The sequence below is a fragment of the Montipora foliosa genome, chromosome 12 (assembly GCF_036669935.1).
Source record: "Montipora foliosa isolate CH-2021 chromosome 12, ASM3666993v2, whole genome shotgun sequence".
Classification (NCBI taxonomy): Eukaryota; Metazoa; Cnidaria; class Anthozoa; order Scleractinia; family Acroporidae; genus Montipora; species Montipora foliosa.
The window spans coordinates 40,768,527-40,791,684 of NC_090880.1; the positions used below are offsets into that span (position 1 = coordinate 40,768,527).

General features: G+C 40.8%; 1 protein-coding gene across 6 annotated transcripts in view; it reads left to right on the forward strand.

Annotated features, from left to right (window-relative positions):
• The first annotated feature begins 1,273 nt into the window (after positions 1-1,273).
• LOC137978941 (uncharacterized) overlaps positions 1,274-23,158 on the forward strand; it is a 39,828-nt gene continuing 17,943 nt past the window's right edge. For 4 of the 6 annotated variants that reach the window (XR_011118240.1, XR_011118241.1, XR_011118242.1 and 1 more), the window contains exons 1-11: positions 1,275-1,432; positions 6,597-6,628; positions 7,680-7,766; positions 10,281-12,032; positions 13,573-15,460; positions 16,206-16,420; positions 16,961-17,142; positions 17,624-17,750; positions 18,869-18,967; positions 19,303-19,431; positions 20,539-20,746. Coding sequence is in view for 3 of the 6 variants with exons in the window: in XM_068826064.1 (XP_068682165.1) it covers positions 7,688-7,766; positions 10,281-12,032; positions 13,573-15,460; positions 16,206-16,420; positions 16,961-17,142; positions 17,624-17,750; positions 18,869-18,967; positions 19,303-19,431; positions 20,539-20,746 (4,679 nt within the window). In the remaining 3 variants the exon portion in view is untranslated. Of the gene's footprint in view, positions 1,433-6,596; positions 6,629-7,679; positions 7,767-10,280; positions 12,033-13,572; positions 15,461-16,205; positions 16,421-16,960; positions 17,143-17,623; positions 17,751-18,868; positions 18,968-19,302; positions 19,432-20,538; positions 20,747-23,158 lie in introns of all 6 variants that reach the window. The other 2 variants (XM_068826066.1, XM_068826065.1) reach the window with 2 other exon arrangements.

Sequence of the window (23,158 nt, forward strand, 5' to 3'; positions counted from 1 at the left end):
GGATAACCTTCAATCCGCCATAACTCATGATTTTTTGGCAGTAAGCTTTCCTTGAAAAAAATATTAGCCCTAGCGACCATGCCAGTGGCCGGAAAGTTTACGATTGCCTTCAAGACGAGGGCTACTTCATCTCACAGTTAACCCTTTGATTACTATCTGGCAAAATACGTCCAGCTTTATCCACGGTCCCATCTACCCCTTGTGACGTCATCACTTTTAACGGTCAGGAACAGCTTTGTCCACTAACTTGTGCAGGGAGAAGAGATCTTTCAAACTATACCAGAATGAGCACAATTCAGTCAAGGAAACTGGAGAAACGGCCAAAAAAACCATGTAACACTGACCTGAAAATCTCCATGAAAAGCTTGCTCCATTACCCACCTACCTTTCTGAGCACCTAATTCTAAGGGTTAACCATCGCCGCGACTTCGTCGACCCAGATAAACGAGCCCACAGCAGGGCATTGAAAAGACATGATGGGAAGTGAAACGAAGTATGCCTCTTACAAGAACATCCATGGATCTCTACCAAAGTTATTATACACTTGGAAGCATCATTGAGAATATTGCTCACGGACGTCTACAAAGAGCCGGTGATAAATGCACCATCCGGATCCTGAAATGGCCGTGCCTTCTACAGGAAAGGAAGAAAACACACACTTTGCAGTTTCTCGGCGAATTCGCAAACAGAAAGAAAGAACATCTTCACGAAAAAAACAAGAGCAGGTAGCCATTAAATTTTTGATAACAGTACTTTTATTTGGTCTGTTTGTTATACAGTATATGAGAATCTGAACCCCATTTACAACGTTGCTTGAAACACAACTTCTTTCGCTTATTCTAAACTTAAAAAATGGCTAAAATTGCAGAAAAAGTGCCGAAATTGCAGGAAAAAATGTTCGATTTCCCGTATTCAGGCGGAAGTTCCACGAGTTTTTTTAAAATCCATATGGAAAAAACAACAAAGCGCCACAGTCCCAAAGGACGTCTATTGTTATCACTGTTGTTTTCTAGAAACAAAGGAGCGTATGCATAATGAAATAAGACCTGTCTGGAATTAAATCTTGCTTTTGTTTGCAACGCTTCTCTTACTTTACGTAACTTGAAACGACCGCCGGAAATACGTTTGCGATCGCACGCTATTTCGGGAAACTGTGGTTTATAATCTGTTCACTACTTGCACAAATCCCAAAATACATCTCTTTCACGCCCCCAAAAATCTGCTTAGGCAAATTGCAAACAATGGTTAGGCAAAAGTTTTGGGGGGTAATAGAGGTGTATTATGGGATTGTGCAAGTAGAGAATTAAAGTCACATGGTACAAACATATTTCTCCAGTGAATGATAATCCTGAATCGCGTGATGTTCTGCAAGTCTGCTACTCAAGGACGAATGCTTTGTTTTTCTGGCATCGCTTCAGTTTCATTCACATAGGTAAGTTGTAAACCGTGGAAAATTCTGCCCTGAATTAAGAGCAAATGCCTGTAATTATCGAGCAACCGGTGGCCAGAGTCAAAATTTAAAATTCGTACATACTTTGCCCATTGATAAGACAAGCTACTCAACAAGTAACTATATTTCTTTTTCAACCGAGAGAAATTTAAATTTAAACCAAGTGTCGCGATTATTATCTTAGGCACGTGCTTCAGCCCGGTTTTGCCCAAAACTCAAGCTATAAAGTATTTGAGCATTGTGCTAAAACATATGTTACTAAGAAGTAGTTTGGGATGCACACGACGTCTCCGAAGTTGAATAAATTTTGCAAGTAATATGAGATACTGAATTGTTGCGCGACAAGTCACGAAAACTTGACGCTTCCAAGAGAATCTTAACACGCAATTTCACATGTTAAAAGATTTGCATTAGACAATTTATTACCTAAATGTGCTCTCCTGTTTTGATTAACCAGCTTTCATCTCATTTCCTGGTGTTCGTGTTCCCCTTAGCTGGCCAGCTTATATTCGCGATCACCAAACTCGCGACAACAAGCGGAAACCTGTAAAAACTTCAGACTGAACTTAGCATTTCATCGAAAGTGAAGCAGTCTTCCTTTCCTTTATCTTACTTATACATCCTGTGCACTTGAAAAATCATTTGTTTTACAAATACCGTAGAATTCCGAAAGTAACGCGGGAGAGTTACTTTCGGATTTAACAATTTCGGGTAGCCGTTACTTTCGGATAATTAAAAAACGTTTGCAATTCGGTAGCCGTCTCACGCATAAAAGACATGCACATAACTTGCGATCAAAAGTTCTTCATATTTAGTTGCTCACATTAAATGCTGGCTACGCAACCAAACAAAAATAAGCTGTAACTATTTTAATAAGTTTCTAGGCTGACAACGTGCAACGGAGACAGGTTCGACATGTATTTTTTGTTCGATAGATACTCGGAAATGCGTTCGTAATACGTATATCGTAATATGTTACGTAGTGTCCGTAATTTTTAAAGAAGGATTCAGTTCAGTCAAAAATAAACGAAGGATCCCAAAGATCTGCTTTGCTTAGTCCACTCAGGTTGTTCCATCCGCCTTACGCACCACGTATTATGCTTACTGAATAGTTCAGGAAAACTGAGACAATATTTGCCGTATGCCTTACGGTAACGTATTAAAGTTATTCCCACGTTCCAGTTGCTGTATTCCAGGAGACAATTGTTTGATATGTTGCTGTAGTTTTGTTAATCAATCGATCCTCAAGTACGGTGTTACATTAAAGACAATACAATGTAGATTTTATTGTTTTAAATGACATTATTGACGTAACCTGCGATCAGGCATACTTTTCTTTAGACAGGACTGTCTAAAGCAAAGTACGCCTGATCGCAGGTTGTTATTGAAGGGGCCGCTGCTTTCGAGGGGATCTTTACTTTCGGGATTTAACAGAAGCGTAAAAACTTAACGTTACTTTCGGGGAAGTGGGGGAGGGGCGCGTTACTTTCGGAATTCTACGGTACTGAAATTTTGACAGTCACGATGTGAGCTTCTCTTCAAATATCTCAGTTGTTGCGTGACAAAACGAACTTATTCGCACCAGGAGGATGTAGGGTAAGACCTTCCCGAAAATGCAGCTGAATGAATCCTCGAGAAGGAACTACAGCAGTTACAATGTTTTTTATGATACTTCTAAAGATTTTCAATGACCTCATTAAAATCCGCGTGTTTGTCAAATCGTACATTATTGTTTCTATTTTTAATTCAGTGTTATACACCGCTAGACTGCAGAGTCTTCGATATCACAGTGCTGAGTATATTGTGAGTGTCATGGTTAGGCGCATATACGGCCATTTGCTATAAAGAACTGTAATCAGAAACGAAAAAGTTCTGATATATTATCGTTTAAGCGAAAACACGAGTCACAATGATCCCTGACATCCCGGCCTGACATGTGCATTTTTTCCCAAAGGCGATCAGCCTTTCGATATACGGAGTTTTTCTCTCAACTTCGATGTCCGTTATTGGGATGTCAAAGTGCTCGCGGATTTTCTGAAGCATTTCAATTGCAAAGTTCTAAAGCTTTGAATTTGCAGGAAGTGCGCAGATGTCATAACATTCATAGCAGATTGGATGAGTAAGGGCAACCTCTTATAGAATTTCACTCCGTGACTCGCAAAGGGCTTCCTCGTTTTTTACGTTCTTGCCTCGATTGTTCAAAAAGAAACTTGCTGGCTCGTCAGAAATTCAGAACTGGTAAAAAGGCGTTTTCCATTGCGGTCTCTGGCAGTCATCATTGACGTGGATACCGAGGCTGCGTCCGCTTTCTGGCCGGTGGTCTCTCCAATACGGAATTTACTAGACAAGTTATCTGTCTGCTTTTCTGTAAATGTTGTCCGTTTAACATGACTAGACTTAAGAGCCCAACACATTGGTAAACACGGGTGATTCGAGAGGTTTAAACGCTTTGTAACTTGCTGTATCTGTGGTATACCACCGGACTGCTCTTGTAGTCTATCTGCGTAGCCGGGAACTGCTTTGTCAAGAAGTGTTGCATGCTCCAAAGCACGTTCGTGTTTTCGAAGGTCCAGATGGTGCTGTAAGGAGGAAAATCTTTGATACTCCTTCACACATCCTTCCTCGGGACAGGAAAAAAAAGGAACAGGTGAGGTATCAGTCCCAGGCTCCTCCCCAGTATCTGGGCATCTCTGGGAATCGTCTGAGCGAGGTTGAAGCCTGAGGTTGAAGCCTCTCGTTCCTTTGAGCTTACTCTTTGATATTCGTGCAGCGATTTCACATTCCTATGCCCAGTTCACTCCATAACAAGTTTTTCAGGTACCCCTTTGCTAAAGCTAAGGTACACTTGGTAGCCCTTAACGAATGATTAGTATAGTACCCTTCGAAATTTGCTTTCTTACACATATCAGCAACTACAGATCTCAAAGAATTTTTTCCTATTGGTGAACGAGTAAACCATATCTCGTCACCTGCACTCCACTTCCATTTCGGAGTTAAATAAAATACACTATTCTTGGTTTGCACCCACGTGACACGGTGGCCATGTTGGTTGGTAATACAATACAATTTCTTTTCGCGGAATTTGCATAATAATAAAGTTTAGTTCCCAGCGGAGAGACAGGTTATTGTTCTTACCAACCAACATGGCGGCTGTGACGTTAGATGCAAACCAAGAATACCTACCAATTTCATCATTTGGGCATTTACTTACATACTTCTTGTATAAACGAACTACGCATCTCTCTGGATTCACAATGTTCTCGTGATCTTCGACAACTTTTACCTTGACTTTGCGATGATGCAATCCTCCAGCATAATTCTTTTTCCGCAAAAGACGTGAACTTTAGTCTTGTTCTTTCGACTAAGTCTCCTTCGCCACTTCGAAGCGAAAAGTACTTGCCAAATAAATAAACTAAAGTGTTTGCCAACGTGCGAGGGTCATCTTCGCCCAACAGTCCCTTCGACCACAGAATCTCTTCTTCGTCTCCTGATATTGGTTTTGCCTGTTTGACATTGACTCCCAATCCAGTGCGTGTTCGAGTTTTCATTCGCGAATCAATGGAATCTTGGAATACTTTGTATCTCGGATTTCGGAAAATGTCCAACTCTGGCAAACCATTCTCTCCTAGAGCGCTTTGCAATCCAGCGCAAATCCAATAAAGCGTATTTGGTGGATACTCGGGACCGTCTTTCTTCTTTATATCATGGACAAACTTACTGAAACAAAAACAGAGTTCCCGGTCGCATAATGTATAAAGAGTGTCATATTCGGGCACAACAGTAAAGTCATCCTCTTTTCTTTGTTCCAACAGTAGAGAATTTCGCTCTAGCGCCCATTCGTCCCATACTCTAGTATGCCAAGCCGTCGACTTTCGTGTATTTTGTGGAATTCGTATCTCTATTCCTTTCCTCAACCTCTCCCTTTGTCACTATTTCAATACCACGTCGCGATACTCCAACCTTCTTGCTGGTCTCTCCCACTTCATTACTGGCCTCACTCCGCGTTACTTCTTCGAATAATTCTGTCACTGTTTCCTTTACATCTAAACCATCAAAATGATCTGTTGGCACATCCAATGCAACAATCTTTCATCTTCGGAAGACGACTGAGTAGTCACCAGAAAAACTGCTTTGAGTGATGAAATTATCATCACTGGATTCCGATTCACTCATACTTCGACATCAGCTGAACTTGATCAAGCCGGTAATCCACAGTGCAAATTACAACACGAGGCAAACTACACTTAAATATTCAACTCAGACCATGACAATTTTGTTTTCGCAATTTTTCACGCACATGGATGTAATTTAAGTCTCTCGAGACTACATATATTTGTTTCTTTACAAATCTTCATCAAGCTGTTTGCCGACATCTCAAACAACAATGCATTTTCTAGAAAACCTCACCAATTTGTAAAATAAGCATTTTATAGACCTTTCACTCGGGGATATCAGATTTATTCACCTCTGGTTCCGCCCTCGAGCTCCTCGGGCGGAGCCAGAAGTGAAAAAATCGGAGGAAATAGAAGAAAATGACAAATAAAATCAAAAGAAACACAGTAAACTACCTGTCTTTACAGAGTTATAATTCCAAGTAAAACCCCGTTAATTTAGCAGTGATGGTTGAAAAGAGTAGTTCTGTCTTTTAGAAGTCTATTTCGATAGACTTGGGAGAGATGCGATTAAGAGCAATGAGAAAATTCCCGTGGAGAGTGGGTACTAGCGCGCGACAAATGAACGCGAATAACCATATGGAACCACCTTTATGTGGCTCAAACCAGTTTCAACACTTTGAAAGAGTCACTCTTTAGAAAGGTGATGCTACAACACTGTATCACGTGACAGCAATCTTAAACATCGATTATTTCCAAACAAGATGCGATCATTGTTGTTACTGAAGAAACAACCGTTCCTGGACTCATTCATCGCCTACCACGTTTTATAATGAGCTTCTACGCTTTTTCGTCTGGCCGAAAATGGAGTCAAAACAAGTTATTCTTACTATATTGATTATTGGATTGGTTGATTATTTATGAATAATTATTGTAATTATTTATCAACACTTATTATTGATTATTTTTTTAACAGATACCGATTAATTTGTGTTGTTTAAGAATAGATACCAATACTTTTTTCCTGTTTGTAGATAGTCCTTGGGGACCTCAGTACTGCTTGCAGGTGTGGATTCTTCCTTTCAGCCTCTCCGTGGACACCCTGCCAGCAAAGCCTTTCTTAACTCAACGAAAAAGAAAGGACTCTTCAGAAATCGTGTCAAGTCTTGATTGAGTATGCGCAAGCCGTTGCTTGGAGACAGTTTCAAACCCAGGCCAAGTCTCGATCACACTCCTAGACGCCATATTGATTTTCGTACTGAAGGCTCAATTTTGACCTTCAACTTGTCAAAAGTTTGATGCGCGCGCTGCCTAAACCGGTTTGACCGGAGTGACTAGCCCAGAAACTTGGGCTGCAGCGACTTAAAAGACTTGACACTCTGGTGAGTTTTGGAGAGGCTCTGCTCGCAGAGTGCTCCGTGGAGAGAGCTGCCTACACGTGGGTATTACATTATGTGCAATCTCAGTATGCCCACTATAAATGTCTTGAGCTTTTTTAGCCTCCAGTCCACTTCTGTCCATCAGTTATGTATTGTTTCCAGTTTTAATAAGTATATAGTGTCCCCCACAGTGTTCATTTTGGAAAGCGCGCAGGTTCTAAATCATGAGAGAGATTGTCATTCTACTTGGAGCCCTTTCAATTCACAGCGTGCATCTTTGCCCCAGTAAGGAAATTCAGTTAATGATTTTTTGGCGGACATGTTTATATATTTTCTAAATTGGCTTGTACTTGATTTTCATGTTACAAGCCCTATCGAGTTTCTTTAGCTTTTACGGCGCTAGCCTTATCAGTTCATCAATGTTTGCAATTTCACGCAATGCTCTTAGTCGCTTCATGTTACAGGAACTAACAATTTAATTAGGGCTTGATTAACTTGTGCTTCAGTTAAATGATTTGAAATGAATGGTGTCAGAGGTTTGAATTTGCATTATATCAGAGCGCTTTGCAATGAGATTGCCTTTGAGCCTTTGAACAGGAATAAAGGGACAAAAGTTTGCGGGGGAAAAACTGATGACATGAAATAGCTCTCTCAGTGTCTCAATTACGAAGGCCGCTTTCAGTTAGAGATAGAACGTCTGGCACGATATCTCCTCATTCCACTTTTTGTGCTCTCTAGGTTCCTAAATGAAGATTACTGCAGTGTTTCACCTCTGGGTAGCTCCTCTGTGCTACTTATGTTGCTGGTTATTTGCATCCGGCAATGGTATGATTTTTCTCTTTTTGAAGCTTTTTACTGAACAATGAGGAGAGTGACGATAGTTTTATAATATAGTGGGTCTGTGCGACTGACCATGAGTTGCTTGTTAACTAGGTAATTAGGGAGCTTACTAAACGACGACGCCGACGGCAACGACGACGCTACAAAACAATAGGTTTAGTGAGCAAAAACAATGGCTCTGCACGCTCTGCACGTGCGTTTTACATTTTGGTACATTTCTTTGCCGTCATCTCCTAAATGACGACGTGAAATGACCAAATTCAAGGTTCTGTGGAGAACGTTAGCACATGACGATGAGTTTTCAGTTCTCTCTCTACGCTTCCAACCCAATCATACCAGTTTAATTCCTCAACAGTTACTACACATTTTTAACGCGAAACGACATGAAATAGTTTCGTAGTGATATAAATAACGCGAACTCGTATTTTTAAATGAAGTCCTCGTAGCCGTCGTTGTCCTCGATTCGTAAGCTCCCTAATAGGACGACGACGACGGTTCTGCACGTGCGTTTTGCATTCTGGTCCATTTCTTTGCTGTCCTAGTCCTGAAAACGACGTGAATTAACCAAAGTTGAGGTTGTGTATAGAGGACGTGAGAACATGAGGAAACATTCTTGATTTTTTCCCAAACAACCACACTGTTCGTGCTAGTTTTATTGCTGCTATGTTTATTAACACACTTTCCATTCCGAACGACTTGGGGTTATACCGAACTTATTACAATAAGGGGAAATAATATTTTTTGGCGACATTCTCGTTGGCGTCGTAGTCGGTCTTGCTTAAGAAAGCTCGAAAGGGTTTTCAGCTGAGCGCGCGCGCGTAAGCCACGCACGCACTTCCAAAAGCTGCTCGCGTCAGCTCACGATTCAAAAAGTGGGTCACCAGAAATAAAAAGAAAAATATAAAAAGACAATATATTTTGATTTTAAGGCTTAAAGAAATGCCCCATGTCGTTGCCACGGTAACGTTATTTTGGAGGAAAATGAAATGTGAGCAATCTATGATGGGTACTTAATACCCTGGCCAAATTTTGTCTTGATATGATTACCCTAACTGTATCTAAAAACAGAATATGTTTATTTGTTTGAAAAAAGGAGAAACAATTTCGAGCCTCCTTAAGCTCCCAAATAAGGAGTTTAAGCAAGGTCCACGACTATGGCTACGAGAACGTTGTTGCAAAATAGTGTTTCCCATTGTTGTACTAGTTTCGAGATTATTCCAGGACTCTCATTCGGCGTGCGTATCAAAATTCTGGAATAAAACTAATTTATTATATAGATATTGATGAAATACCAGGATTTCTCCTTTTACTAAAAAATCATATCTTCACCGCGCGCAGTGAACGTATCATTTTTATCTTTCACATGTGAGGATATAGGTGTTGTCATGGTAACCAACATGATTAGCCAATAAAACGCGAGCTTTCTCTTCATTGTAAGATACTTTTGTGCTTTAATATAATTCTTTTCCACTACATTAACATTTTTATTGCAAAATTTTATATTATCATGATTTGTTTTTCATAACTTTCACATCTTGTTTCATGTTACACAGCATGCGTGTTTTAGCGGTTGGTGACCACTTTTTCAACATTTGGAAAATGAATAAAACAAGTTGTTTTAAATCAAGACAAGACATATCTCGTGCTGAAAGTATCTCTCACTCGTTCGCTTCGCTCACTCGTGAGAGATACTTTCAGCACTCGAAGATAAAATTCGTATCCCCGCGCGGCCATGTAATATCCTCTATGTAAACAAAAGTGGACGAGAACGACAAAGAAATGAACCAAACGATAAAACGCACGTTGATCACTAGACCTACAATTGTTTTTGCGGTGTTCTAACTCTCTACAAAGTTAAAAATTCTCTGAAGCGAATTCATAACCACCTTAAAATTCTTCAGTTGTCATGGTGGCTCTGAATCTGCTCCAGAGAGTTTTTCTTTAAAACTTAGCATAAAGTTTTACCTTAGTCTGTTAATCACTTTGGGAGGCGCGGTGGCGTGGTTAGTGCGCTCGACTCCGGATCGAGTGGTCCGGGTTCGGGTCCTGGCCGGGGACACTGTGTTGTGTTCTTGGGCAAGACACTTTACTCTCACGCTGCCTCTCTCCACCCTGGTGTATAAATGGGTACTGGCGAATTTATTGGGGAGCTTACGAAACGAGGACGACGACGGCTACGAAATGTAGGGTGTTTTTAGATGGCTGTTTTGTTGCGTTAGTAACCTATTACGTCACATAGTTTAATGCATCTTGTTAAGAAATTATTGGTGTTTGACGCGGTACCATATCTTTGCTGTTGTTTTTAAGCAGTCAGGTAGAATCAATCCTTCGAAATAGTACAGTTTGGTGAAAGTATTGAAACTGGTTTGAGCCTCCTTTAGCAGTTGTAGAGAAGTCTAAAAATATTAAGGTTCTTTGAAAAGCATTTACATGTTAAGGTTCTGTCTTAATATTAAAATCAATGATTCTCGTTTTATTAAATATCTCCTTTACTGACAGCATTTCTCGAGGTTGGAGTTTCAAGTTACCTTCAGGAAAATGTTTTTCACCCGCCTGATACTGGAATGACTTTGGTCCAAGCGTGGAGTGTTTCTGCTCGCAAAGGTTTTTTTCTGGCTGATGGTGTAGTAGATAATGCTTTCCATGACATCTTCAAAATTCCCGAACCTGGGATTTACTTTGTCGCTCTAAATTTGATGATCACGAATGCAAGTGATGGTTTTTTAAAAGCCTCTTTGGTGATCAATGATGATGTTGAAGCGACAAATGGAATCGAAGGTCAGTTCGGCGATACGAGTTTCGATGGAACGTTAAGTCTTTCCGGCTTTCTGCGTCTTTATCGAAGTGATTTCTTAGCTTTGTACCTCCATGGCTCCAGAGGAACATTGTTGCGGGACAGCACTTTTTCGGTTATTCACATGTCACGCATAGGTTCTGTGCCTGGCTTTCACGCTCTATTATCGCGTGACGAGGTTATCCCAATCCAAGAAAAGAATCGCATTGAAAACTGGAGAACAAGTGGCACCAAGGGGTTATTCAGAACACACAGTGGAACATCGCCTTCAGTTGGGCTGTTTTGTGCACTCCTTGAAGGGATTCACAAGTTTACATCAAACATCAACATCCAATACATTGACACATTCGCGCGCTTTGTAGTTTCTATTGTGTTGAATTCTAATATTACGCTACTTCAAAGATTCTCACAAGAAGGACAGAAATATACCATGAGCATGCATGGAATGTTTTATTTGTATCGTGGGGATTGTGTCGCACTACAGGTTGAGTTGACAAGTTCTGCGGATCTTACTCTCAAAAACGGAAGCAGTTTCTCGGGTCTATTTCTTGGAATAAAAAGTGACATCGATCCGCAGTTTTCAGTCAGTTTACCCACGAGTTATGTAACAAAATCGGATGTATGGAACAAAATGGAGAATTGGACTGTTAGTAGCTTTAGGCGAAATTTTATATCAGGAAATACGAATTTAGAGTCCAGTAATGGCAAGTTTACCTCTAGCACTGATGGATTGTACCTAGTTAATGTTTTCGTGAATGTAAATGCGACTCCCTCATTGCATAAGAACTCAGTTCGCCTACTTGTCGCTGTCGGGGATGATGCTCCCTCTGGCAGCAACGGACTGTTGATTGCTAAGAGAATTTCAACGGGAAAAGATTCATTAAGCATTAGCGGCGTCATCGAGCTTGACAAAGGAGAGAGTGTCACTGTCTATGTCCATTGCTGTAATCATAACGGGTTAATAATTGATGGGCTATTTGGTGTCGTTTTGGTTTCATACGATTGGCCTGGTGTTGGAGCCACGTTGAAAGGTAACATGCCTCTCAATTACCAAGGACTGACGAAGCTCACACACTGGAAAGCGAATGACTTCCCGGGTTCGTTTGCATTCGATCATGCCTTCTTTCCAACCGAGGGAGTTTATCGAACACATGTAGATGGTACTTTCTTTTTGTCCTGCAATGCGATTTTCAAAGGTCAAGGAAAAGGAAATTTGTCTGTAATAATAGCCATCGACAATAATATTGATACTGGGGAAAAACTGTTGTCACTGAACGGAAATCCCGAGCGAAACGTAACACTTAATGTTGCGGGGTCCATGAAATTGCGACAGAACCAAAATGTGTCTGTCTTTGTCTCTAGCACGGAACCATCGTCATGGATTATTTCCATGGAAACAACTTTCTTTGTGGCATTGGTTGGATCAGAGTCGCTTTATGTTCCCGGGTTTTTCGCAGGTGAGATATGTAAAATGTTATTCGATTATTCTTCCCTTTGTGGTCATTTCTCTACCTGAACAAACCAAGAGGCTACAAGAAGCCTACACTTTGCCCGACGTTTGTTCAGCCGACTTGCTTGTTGCGTCCACGGATTTATGCACAGGCGTCCCAAGCTCAGTGTGAGGGAAAGCCAACAAAAAAATAAGGATTTGTATGGGAATCCCGATGAAAGACCTGAGAAGATGCTTTTACGAAAAAATTGTCAATTAAAAAGCCTAACCTTATTGCCATTGACAGTCGCTTCCTTCCTCTGTGTTTTTTTCCAGATTCGACGCGAATGAAGCCATTATCAGTGATTACCAAGGCTGAAATAAAAGAAAACCCTTTGTCCTTGAATTCTACGGTGGAATTTTTACCGTGGGAACATTTAAACCAGGAATATTTGACTGAATTGGTTGGGCTCGTGAGAATTGAGTGTTCAGCCTTGATAATTTACTCTAGCCGTTGACAACCAATGAAACTGATAATGGCACATTCGCGTCGAATCTGAAAAAAAAAAACACAGAGGAAGGAAGCGACCCAGAATGGCAATAAGGTTAGGCTTTTTAATTGACAGTTTTTTGGTAAAATTATCTTCTCAGGTCTTTTGTCGGGATTCCCATACAAATCCTTATTTTTTTTGTTGGCTTTCCCTCACACTGAGCTTGGGGTCCCTGTGATTTATGTCCTCACCACGGGTCATGTATAGTATTGCAAACATGTTTTTTCTTTTCTGTGTCAATGAAAATATATGACTTCAAGATAATGCTCTGAGACAAAAGAGCAATGTGCACCGGAGTGGACTTTGTGGTAGAGGGGTTTTCAATTGAGTGTCGAAAGTAATTACCGAATTGCTTTGGTTTTGCTTTCCTTCACTCAGTGATTGGTTGAAAGTTCTCGCGGCACTTTTTCAACCAATCAGAAGCGAAACCGAAGCCAATCGTGGCTCGCGCGTGCACATTTTCCCGCGCTTTGTGTCGGCTACCTGTAACTACTTCAAGTTTTGATTGGTTTACTGGACTGTCTCCTTCATTTTGGATTGGCCAAAGTAATTACTTTGCTTTTGGTTTTACGAAACTCGATTGAAACCTGCTCTATCTATATCTTGATCAGTGTTATCGTTGTTTTGCGGTTTACTTCGTGCTTTAAGTTCAGTTTGCCGTTGTTACCCGTATTTCATACAGTGTAAAACGTTGAAATCCGAGGGTTATACGTGCGTTGCTTTAACTTGCCCTTATACCTTTTCCCAAAAGTACGAAACACAATTCTGTGGATCTACTTGTCTTTGGCTTTTAAATGCACAAAACTTTAAGATTACTGTGAGACGATTTATCGTCAGTAAAATAATGGAAGATTAACTGAGGCCAGTTCCATTTTATTTTAACGTTATTAACAGTTCGGCATCTATCGACAGTTACCCAATGAGGTTATACCTTTGCCTAGAGTAAGTTGGGTTGCATTACCCAAACAATTGAAGTTCTGTATTTCACCATTTTTTTTTTAACGTTTTGTTATCTAGTGAAAGATGATGAAGGCCGTCCTGGTTCCTCCAATGGAGAAATTGGCGGGTGGAGAACCGTCGCACCCCAATTTCAATCTCCATTCGAAAACAACGCCCAGTGGAACCCAACTTCCGGAAGGTTTAAGGCTAAAGTAGACGGACTTTACCTCATCACTGCAAACATCTTAATCCGACATTCCGCTCCATCTAAGATTACAATGAACGCTTTGCTTGATGGGCAGATAAATAAGAGGGTGTTAACGACTTTTCAACCTTTAAAGGGCACAGGTGCAAATTTCGTTGAAACTCTGACCATTGCAGGAATTGCACGGCTCATTACAGAGGAGAGGCTTTCGATTTTTATAACAGCAGATTCTCAAGGATCTTTATTGAAAGTGTTGCCAAACAGTAGCTTTTCCGTTGTGTTAATTTCTCGTTTGAACAGTGATTATGCCGCTGGAGTTGTGGCTCATACTACAACCGAAACTTTCGATGGCCCCGTTTATCACTGGAATACTACCGTCAGTAAAAACCTTTTTAAAACCCAATTTGATCCTGTTGTTATAATGAACAGCGGTTTGTATTTTTTGCAGAGCGTTATAGTTGTAAAACCAAACGTCCATGAGACCATTAATATTGGCAGCAAAGTCGTTGTCCATTCTAGAAACTCTGACTCGAGTAATTCTTTCCCAGCTTCTTTGATTAGTGCAAGTCCAGGTGTCCCTATGGTTTTGCGTGCATTTGGGATACTATACTTACGGAAAGGACAGAAAGTTTCTCTCCGTACAGGATCAAATAAGCCGTTTGTTAATGCAGTAGGTTCGTGGTTTTCTATGGCGAGGTTTCTAGCTCCTGCTAGTCCGCCTGGCCTCTTTCAGACAATCAGGGACGTTCAGAATAATTCTTTCCATCGTAACCAGCCAATTATCAAGTATGCCTCCACGGCTGGGGATCAACTTGCATACATACAAGGGAACGTTTTTAATCCAAAGGCATCTCGACAGTGCTGTAAGGGGGAGTTTAAAACGACCTCTACTGGCACTTATCTTGTATCTTTAATATTTACCATCAGCGGAAAGGTGCCGGGAAACGTCACTGCCTGCATTGGACCACGAAAATGTGCTGAATGTTATGTTCAGGTTTCTTTTGCCCTAAGCCATCACAAGAAGACTTACGGACTTTTAGCGCTTGTTGCCTTTGCGATGCATGATCTTATTTCTGTGTGCTTCAATTCCCAAGTTATTTCTGCACCAGTGACAAACGCTAAACTCTCCATGCAGTATTTGAGTGAACTGAATTTTAATAAAAGCGTTCAATTTAATCATCGATCGGTCTCTTTTAGTTCGAGTGGATGGCACGAACTGAGTGAATGGAAAACAAGCGGTGGCAGATTGCAGTCACGGGCTTATGTGGCTCTTGGGGGACTTTACATCCTTTGCACTAACTTGGAAATGAAGATTGCCACAGCAGGGATTGTTGGAGTCAAGTTAAAAGCAAAAGCTTTGTCAAGTGAGGAGTTTATATCAACGTCATCAACCGTTAAAGCAGATTCAACTGAATCAATTAGTATTTCTGTTCTCGCTCACCTTAATGCGTCTGAAGTGATTGCTATTTCTCTGTACACAAACTCAAGTTCATTGGCTACTGGTGACAACTCGACATTCTTTGCTGCATTGTTAACAACGGGGAACCATCATGTTTGTTTGGTGCTTCGATCCTATAAGACTGTGTACAGTGCTGGAAAATGGTGGCAAAGTATCCAGCAATGGGAAGCCATTAGAGACCAAAAATGCCTGTCGCCCATCTCAGATGCTAACAAAGGAAGATTTGTGGCTAACCAAGCTGGGGTGTATTTCGTTACTGCTGTTGTGATGGTGAAGACGACGAGTGCATTCCACAGTAGCAGGTAAATGAGCCAACTTGCTGATGCAAACATATACCGGTAAATGGAAAGATGAGTGCGCAAAATGCCTAGCGGCAAAGTGGACTCTCAGTTTTATTTTACGCAATGTGTGACGAGTCTATCGAAATAATAACGGTGATAATAACAACTAGACGAATAACTTTGATGATGATGATGATGATGATGTTGATATTTAGTTTTTATTAATCGAGTGGGAGGCCCGTCTGGGAGATTCTCGACCAAGGTTGTCAGTACAGATCGAATGTTGTGAGAACAGTACCCGCGCCCAAGATCAAGATTCGCTCACTGAACAGATCGAGATTAATAAGTAGTTTGTGAAATGGCTTAATGAAAAATCAATTAACGTTTTGAGAACAAATGTTGAAACAAGAACGGTCAAGCCTTCTTCACCTGCTTATTACTATTCATAATAATTGTAATAGGTTTAAGCGTAAACATAAGGTCACCTGCAATTCGATAGGTTTGCATGAATGATCCTAACAAAGATATTGTTATCTACTTTCTCAAATCCCATAATGCACCACTTTTATCCCTCCTGCCCTCCCCCACCCCCCCCCCCCCCCTTCCAAAAAAAAAATACTTAGGCATTGTTTTCGATTCCCTTGGGACATCTTCATTTGTCAGGAGATATTGCAAACAATGATTATGCAAAATTTTGTGGGGTAAAAGAGGTGTATTAAGGGATTTGAGAAAGAAGAGAATGATACGTTTTGCCCTCCACTTATAGAATGGTTGAACTTCTACTATCAGTCAATGGGGATACGACAAACGGAAATGGTTTACAAGCCACGAAACAAGTTCGTAGTGGTTCTTACGCCGTCCTTAGCTTCTCTTCTACCGTCTACCTTGAGCCGTGGCAAACGTTATACCTGATGATCAGAGCCACTGGCGCTGGTTCATTTGAAGTTCTTGAGGGAAGCACGTTTGGTGTTGCTCTAATAGGTAAAACATTTAATTACTTCTGTTCACTCTTGAAAAAAAGCCTCGTAGTAGGGATACAAAAAGCAACCATGTAACGGTCGTGTAGCAAGAATACATTGACTCCAAGAAAGTTTAGTTAGGATTTCTGAAGACCTAGGCTTTTTTTCAAGACTATTGTAATCCCCATTTCATTTAAAGAATTTCCATGTATTGGTAATTTTTATGTTATGGTAAAAAGTATTTTCTCTCTTGGCTTGACTTCGCGGACGAAGATAGGTTTTAGAGTTGCCTCGATCTCCATGTCATCTTCTGCAGGTCCGCACGTTGCTGACGAGTCCAATCCGGGACAGACAGACAGACTCGGCCATAGTAGTTGCAGGTCAACTCATCGACGTTTCCGGGCTGGGTGTCTCCTCTGGTGATACTGGGAGGCTACTCATTCACTAGAACAACAATCTGAAGATAAAAAATTATTTTTATTCAAAAACTTTCATATGGGTAGTTATAACTGTGAAACTATCTTCAGGGAGTGAAACAGCATGTTTGACTTTATTTATACAGAGGAAACAAAGTACTACAAAACGGTAGCAAGGAATATAACTCAGTTTGACAATGGCCCTCGGCACATAAGTCATCCCCCACCTTCCGTGAGTCTTGGTGCTGATCTAGGGCTTGGTGTTTCTTGGATTTGTGAGGCAGTCGCTGACGGTCCTTTGACGTATAAATGGTTAAAGAATCAAAAGGTAACAATAAATTACTTTACCAAATATTCCTAAATTCGAACTCCGGTGTTGTGGCAAACACGTTCACTGACAGTTTACAAATAAGCTGTTCAACTAGTCAAACATATTTATCCAATCTCTATGAAAAAGCAGCGGTTTTTATTCTTCAGACGCATGCATGACGAAAATTGATTTAACTTGGAGATGGCCTAGCACTCCAATTCGTTCCTTGGGCTTTAAAAAGGAGTGTAGGTTCCTAGGTTTCCTAGAAACGGTGAGTGATCTAAGTAATCTCTTGACCAATGCACGGTGATCAGTTCAGTTACCATATCAACCCAGTTGATAAACCCATTTCTGTTTTAACAGATTAGCATCTGGCTCTATTGTTCCAATTAAAGATTTTTAAAAAACACATCGCCCTCTGACAACTGTTGTCGCCATCGCTTTCTCTGTGGTCTAATTGCCAATGAGAATTTTTGCTTCATTATTTTGTTTTTGATAGTCCATTACATCATCTCAAGTTCTGTCTTTGTCAAATGTCCAAGAGGCCGATTCTGGTCGATATGTCTGTGAGGCGGAATATGACGGCATAAGAGTCTTCTCTCGCGCCGCTAAACTGGATGTTTTTGGTAAGTATCATTGTTAGTTCTGGTTCTCATTGACTCATCGGTCACTTAGCAGTGTTACAGTTTTTCAAAAGATACTTGCATAGCGACCATCTTGGACGTCCGTCATTCAACATGCTAATTGATAATCAGCACAAAATTGCTCAGTTTAGGGCTCTTTAGAGATCAGGGTTAATCTTACTGCGGCCTAAGTATACTTGAGGACGAAAGTTGGACAGATGCTGTCACTTAGTGATATTGGTATTTTCATATATATATTTCTAAATTTATTTTGAATTGTAGAAGGATGGTGGGACAGTTTGCCACGTATATCATAGAGAATGTGAATGTCACTATCCTTTATTTCTGAACATATCTAGTTGTCGTGGGCAACATCTTGCCCAGTTGGATAAATCTTTAGCCCTCGCTATTCCTCTGACAAACCATTCGGCATTTTGATGGAACTACACGCTTGGTTACCAATCCTGTCGAGGGAATGTGCAAAACTCACTCGCGGCAACCGGAAGCTGATTTTTTAGTTAACAAACAACCATGTCCTCCAGCTAATCTAACCATCTTTGCCCATTTGTCAGTTTTACTATTGTTTTTAATTTTTAAACCTTAGGGAGTACAATTAAGTGGTTCCTGTTCAGTGATCTGAATGTGATAAGCCATGCGCGCACCCTCAGTAATTTCAGGGTACAGTAGTTTCCTAGAGAGAAAGATATCTCTCTTTACATGTTGCAACGTGATTCGACTTAGTCACATGACTTAGGTCTGACTCTTGTGCGAGACATCCGCGTTCTGGTAGGAAATCTCATCAATTCAGTGGTAACTTGGCGGTCTCTGAACAATGCGAAAGATTCAAAAACATTTCCCTACTTTTTGTTAGCTTAAAATGAGAAACGAACGCTTTACTCTTAAAGCGTAACAAGAACTTGTCCCCAGATTTTTTGGTGAAGTCTCCATCACCAACCGTTTCCCAGTGCTGAACACTTCCATGAAGTTAATCCAGTTGTGTTCTATAACTTGACAATTGGAAGACCAATTTGATTGAATGTTGGTTTACGTCAACACCTCCACTGAACGACCTTGCCACTGTACCTTCTTCTAACGCGAGTTTGCGTGCTCTGTTTTCGTAGATACCTCCCCAATGTTTTTGAGTGCGAAAGTGACATCTCCTGAGGGCAGAAATATATCCCTTCAGCTGACATTCAGTGCCTTGGACAAGCAGCGTTCTGGTAGGAAACCTCATCAATTCAGTGGTAACTTCGCGGTCTCTGAACAATGCAAAAGATTCAAAAACATTTCCCTACTTTTTGTTAGCTTAAAATGAGAAACGAACGCTTTACTCTTAAAGCGTAACAAGAACTTGTCCCCAGATTTTTTGGTGAAGTCTCCATCACCAACCGTTTCCCAGTGCTGAACACTTCCATGAAGTTAATCCAGTTGTGTTCTATAACTTGACAATTGGAAGACCAATTTGATTGAATGTTGGTTTACGTCAACACCTCCACTGAACGACTTTGCCACTGTACCTTCTTCTAACGCGAGTTTGCGTGCTCTGTTTTCGTAGATACCACCCCAACGTTTTTGAGTGCGAAAGTGACATCTCCTGAGGGCATAAATATATCCCTTCAGCTGACATTCAGTGCCTTGGACAAGCAGCGAACACCTGCGAACGTCTCTATCTTGATTACCGAGGGTTAGTAGTTAGAGAAAGCAGGTAGTAATTGCTTAAATCAGCCACATCGTGTTGTTGGACATGTAAATTATTTGCAACAAAACTGATAAAATAGGTACACTGATACGACTCAAAAGGCAAACTTGTCTACCTCCTTCAAGATCAACAGATCAAGGCCAGCTGTTTTATGCGTAGTAACAAAGATCAGCTGCAGCAACAGTCTCACAAGAACCAGCCCTATCATCATTTTCAATGAAATTCAGTAGAAATTCCCCTGTATCTTAGGAACAAAGAGGTTTTCAGTCATCAAACTCCACAATCATGTTAATTGCTTTTTGTTTTCTTCAAAACATGTTAAAAGAGTAGATTATCAAAACAAGCGGATTGCAATTTTCGTAAATAGTTTTTAGGGCCCGAAAAGGTTAAGTTTGGGCCTTTCGAGAAACGGGTCCCAGGTTTCTTACTATAATAGCATTGTCACGGTCATCAGCCGTCATCAACATCCTCTCCTCATTGATCATTCTCTCGCTGGTTCATCATTATTACAGTCAAACCAAGTGAAGCGTACCCCTCAAGATTGCATTAATGAACTGATTATTTGAAACTTGAACCCGCTAGTCGTTTCAAGAATGCAATAATGAATTGATTATTCGAATATTGAACTCGCTCGTTCGATCCAAGAATACGGCTAACGGGTTCCGTTTCCGAAAAATCGATTCAGTAGTGCATTCTAGAAAAGACTAGTAGGTTTGAAACCTACTAGTCGCAACAGTGAATTGATTTTTCGAAAACGGAAGCCGTTAGCGAATTTAGCCGTATTCTTGGATCGAGCGAGCGAGTTCAATATTCGAATAATCAATTCATTATTGCATTTTTGAAACGACTAGCGGGTTCAAGTTTTAAATAATCAGTTCATTAATGCAATCTTAAGGGGTACGCTTCACTTGGTTTGACTGTAACATTCACTAACATAATTTTCATCATCACTGAGCAATCATTGTCAACGTTCTGTTTGATTTAGTGGCTTGTTAGAGGACATCTTTTTTGCATTCATGCAAAAGCCTTCATTGAAAGTCGTGGTCCCATTTGCCTAATTATGCATTTATCGATAACATTTGTTTACTGCAGGAAACACGAATGGGGCTTTTGTGTTATCCCGATCAGTGTCAAAAGGCAACATCTCTTTGAGGAATCAAATACCCATGGATTACGAGACCACAAGATTGTATAGGTTGAAACTCCTTGCCACTAACATGGACACTAACAAAACAAGCACCGCTAATATCGCGATTGTCTTAACAGCTATCAATGACAACGCACCAATATTCACCAGCAGGTACAGTTGGCACGTAACCTAAGTTCATTTAGATTCAAGCGTAGCAGCACCATACAAATACAAGAGAATCATTCCCAATAGTAGTATCTTTTGTCTCTTTCTGCCTATAGCGCTAAGGTAAGATTGAAATTCAACACTGGGATGCGGACACGTTTTTCAAAACAGTTTTGGCAACGGTTTCAACTGTCAGGGGCACCCAACGTCAGTTTCCGGAAAATATCTGTTCGAAAGACAATTTGAGATCCAGAATTGTCGGAACATTTGTTGTAAAATTTCTTAACGGAATTTTACCCTAAAAAGGTCACTTACAATTTTCGGGAACCTTTTTTCTGGCTACCATTTTCTGATCCCTAGACTTTCAGCTAGGAAATCCGAACAGACGTAAAATTTTTAGGGCATAAAAATATGCCTATATCTACCGTTTAAATACCAAAATACGTTTAACAATGCTATGTCTAAGTGGCTTTGAGCTATATTCTCGTTGGGTGCCCCTGTTTTATACCTGTATGTGCACTTCTTGCAAGTGTGTTTTTGTGCAATATCTACTTTCATTTCATTTAAAGCTTCTACATTCTTAGAGACCACTCATCTCTCTTACAATTTACCTGTTTTGATGTAATTTCATGCATAGTAAAATCGTAAATGGTTTGAACCTAGGAATCACATCATAATTAAGTAAAGTACGATTGTCCGGGTGAGTGTAGTCCTGAGACGTACTGTTTGAGATGACATTGACTGACGTTTCGACAACCTGAGCGGAAGTCATCTTCAGAGCGGTCAAGTGATTTGTGGTTACCCACATCTTGGGTTTGGGGCCTTCCAGAGGGTGAATGGCTTGGGTTTGGGGTTTGGTTCAGCTCAAGTATCATGTTACCCTTGGGAATGCGGTTATACAGTAAAATCCTCTCCTCAGGGTAAAATAATAGGGTATAATTAATATAATTAGGGATCTTCGTGTATCAGCTACGTTCTGCTGTATGATTGGCCAAGCCATCTCAGGAAGCAGATAAACCGTACTTTTCAGTTCAGTAACTGTCATGGCAAGTTATTTTGTTCTTTTTGATGTATCCATGGAAATAACCCTAGGGCAGTTTTGGTCTAGGGAAAGCGGTTACACACAAAAACGTCCTTGGCCGTGGCAAAATGCTATTTTATCTTGAGTCATTTGCAAACATTAAGACATCGAGAGCTCCGCAAGGCGCCGCACTAGTTTGCTGAAGAGATTGGTAGACGACAATAGAAACAAATCGTTTGGGATAAATGGCCACAAATGTGACGAGTTTAATTGAAACTAAGGTTACAAACAAAGATTAAAATCTCTTCAGGAAAGGTGGGGTTAAAAATTTCGCAACAAGCCACAACAATGTGGCAACCCCACCAAGGCGCTGGCGGAACTCTCGAAAGGAAAGGCACACCGAACAGTGGCGCCACAGCCCCTGACTGACCAGCGTCACTGAGTAGAACGAAAATTACAGGTTATGTCACACCGTGCAGTGGTGCCACAGCCCCTAAATGACAAGGGTCACCGAAAGAAAATTACAAGTTATGACTCTTAAAGGCGAGAAAAAGATTATGCTCGTGATTAATGGACGACCGACGTGCGTAGAAGGTCGTAAAAAAGTTAAAATTACGAAAACTTGGGTATTGTCAATAGCCCGGAAACAGGCCTTGTCTGACACAACCGAACAACAATGTGGAATAACCAACCATGAATCTTACTACGAATACACGATAACGCATGTCTCATACTAAGGAGAACTGGTAAATACAAACCCTGGCAATGCCTCAATAAAGTATGGCCATTTAAGATAGTGAGTAAATGAACGGCAATGAAGAAGCAGTCCAAATACCTGACCTTCTACATTGACCCGACTAACACTGTAAAGACAATAGGAGCTAATAGGGCATAGACCCGCGATAGGCTAAAAAGTAACTTATAACCCAAAGAATCGAATAAGCACTGTGCTGAACAGTTACACTAGAAGGAAGTCAGTCAATGAAGAGGCAGTCCTTTACCTGACCCTCCACATTGAACAGACTACTGTTAACCAAAACTAACTACAAAACCGGGGGTTAGACCCGAAGGGACAAGTCCACGCAAGAAGGTAGTTAATTTGCATGCAAGGTGTCGGACCTGATATAAACTTTAAACGCATCGGATTTCCAACGGCCAAGCGCCCGAATCTGGGCGTCAGAAAAACCTTTGTCAGCCGCGTGACAAGCGGCGCCAATTCGAAAGCTATGACCCTTATATCTGCTTGTATCTAGACCGCAAAATGTCAAGCAGCGATGTAATTCTGTATTGGACTGACTAACTGTGACTGGGCTCATGTCGGTATGGCAAAAAAGTGGCCCGGGCTGGTGGCCTCTGTTTTTGCAAAAACTGAGCATAGCCTGAACGGGACAAAATGG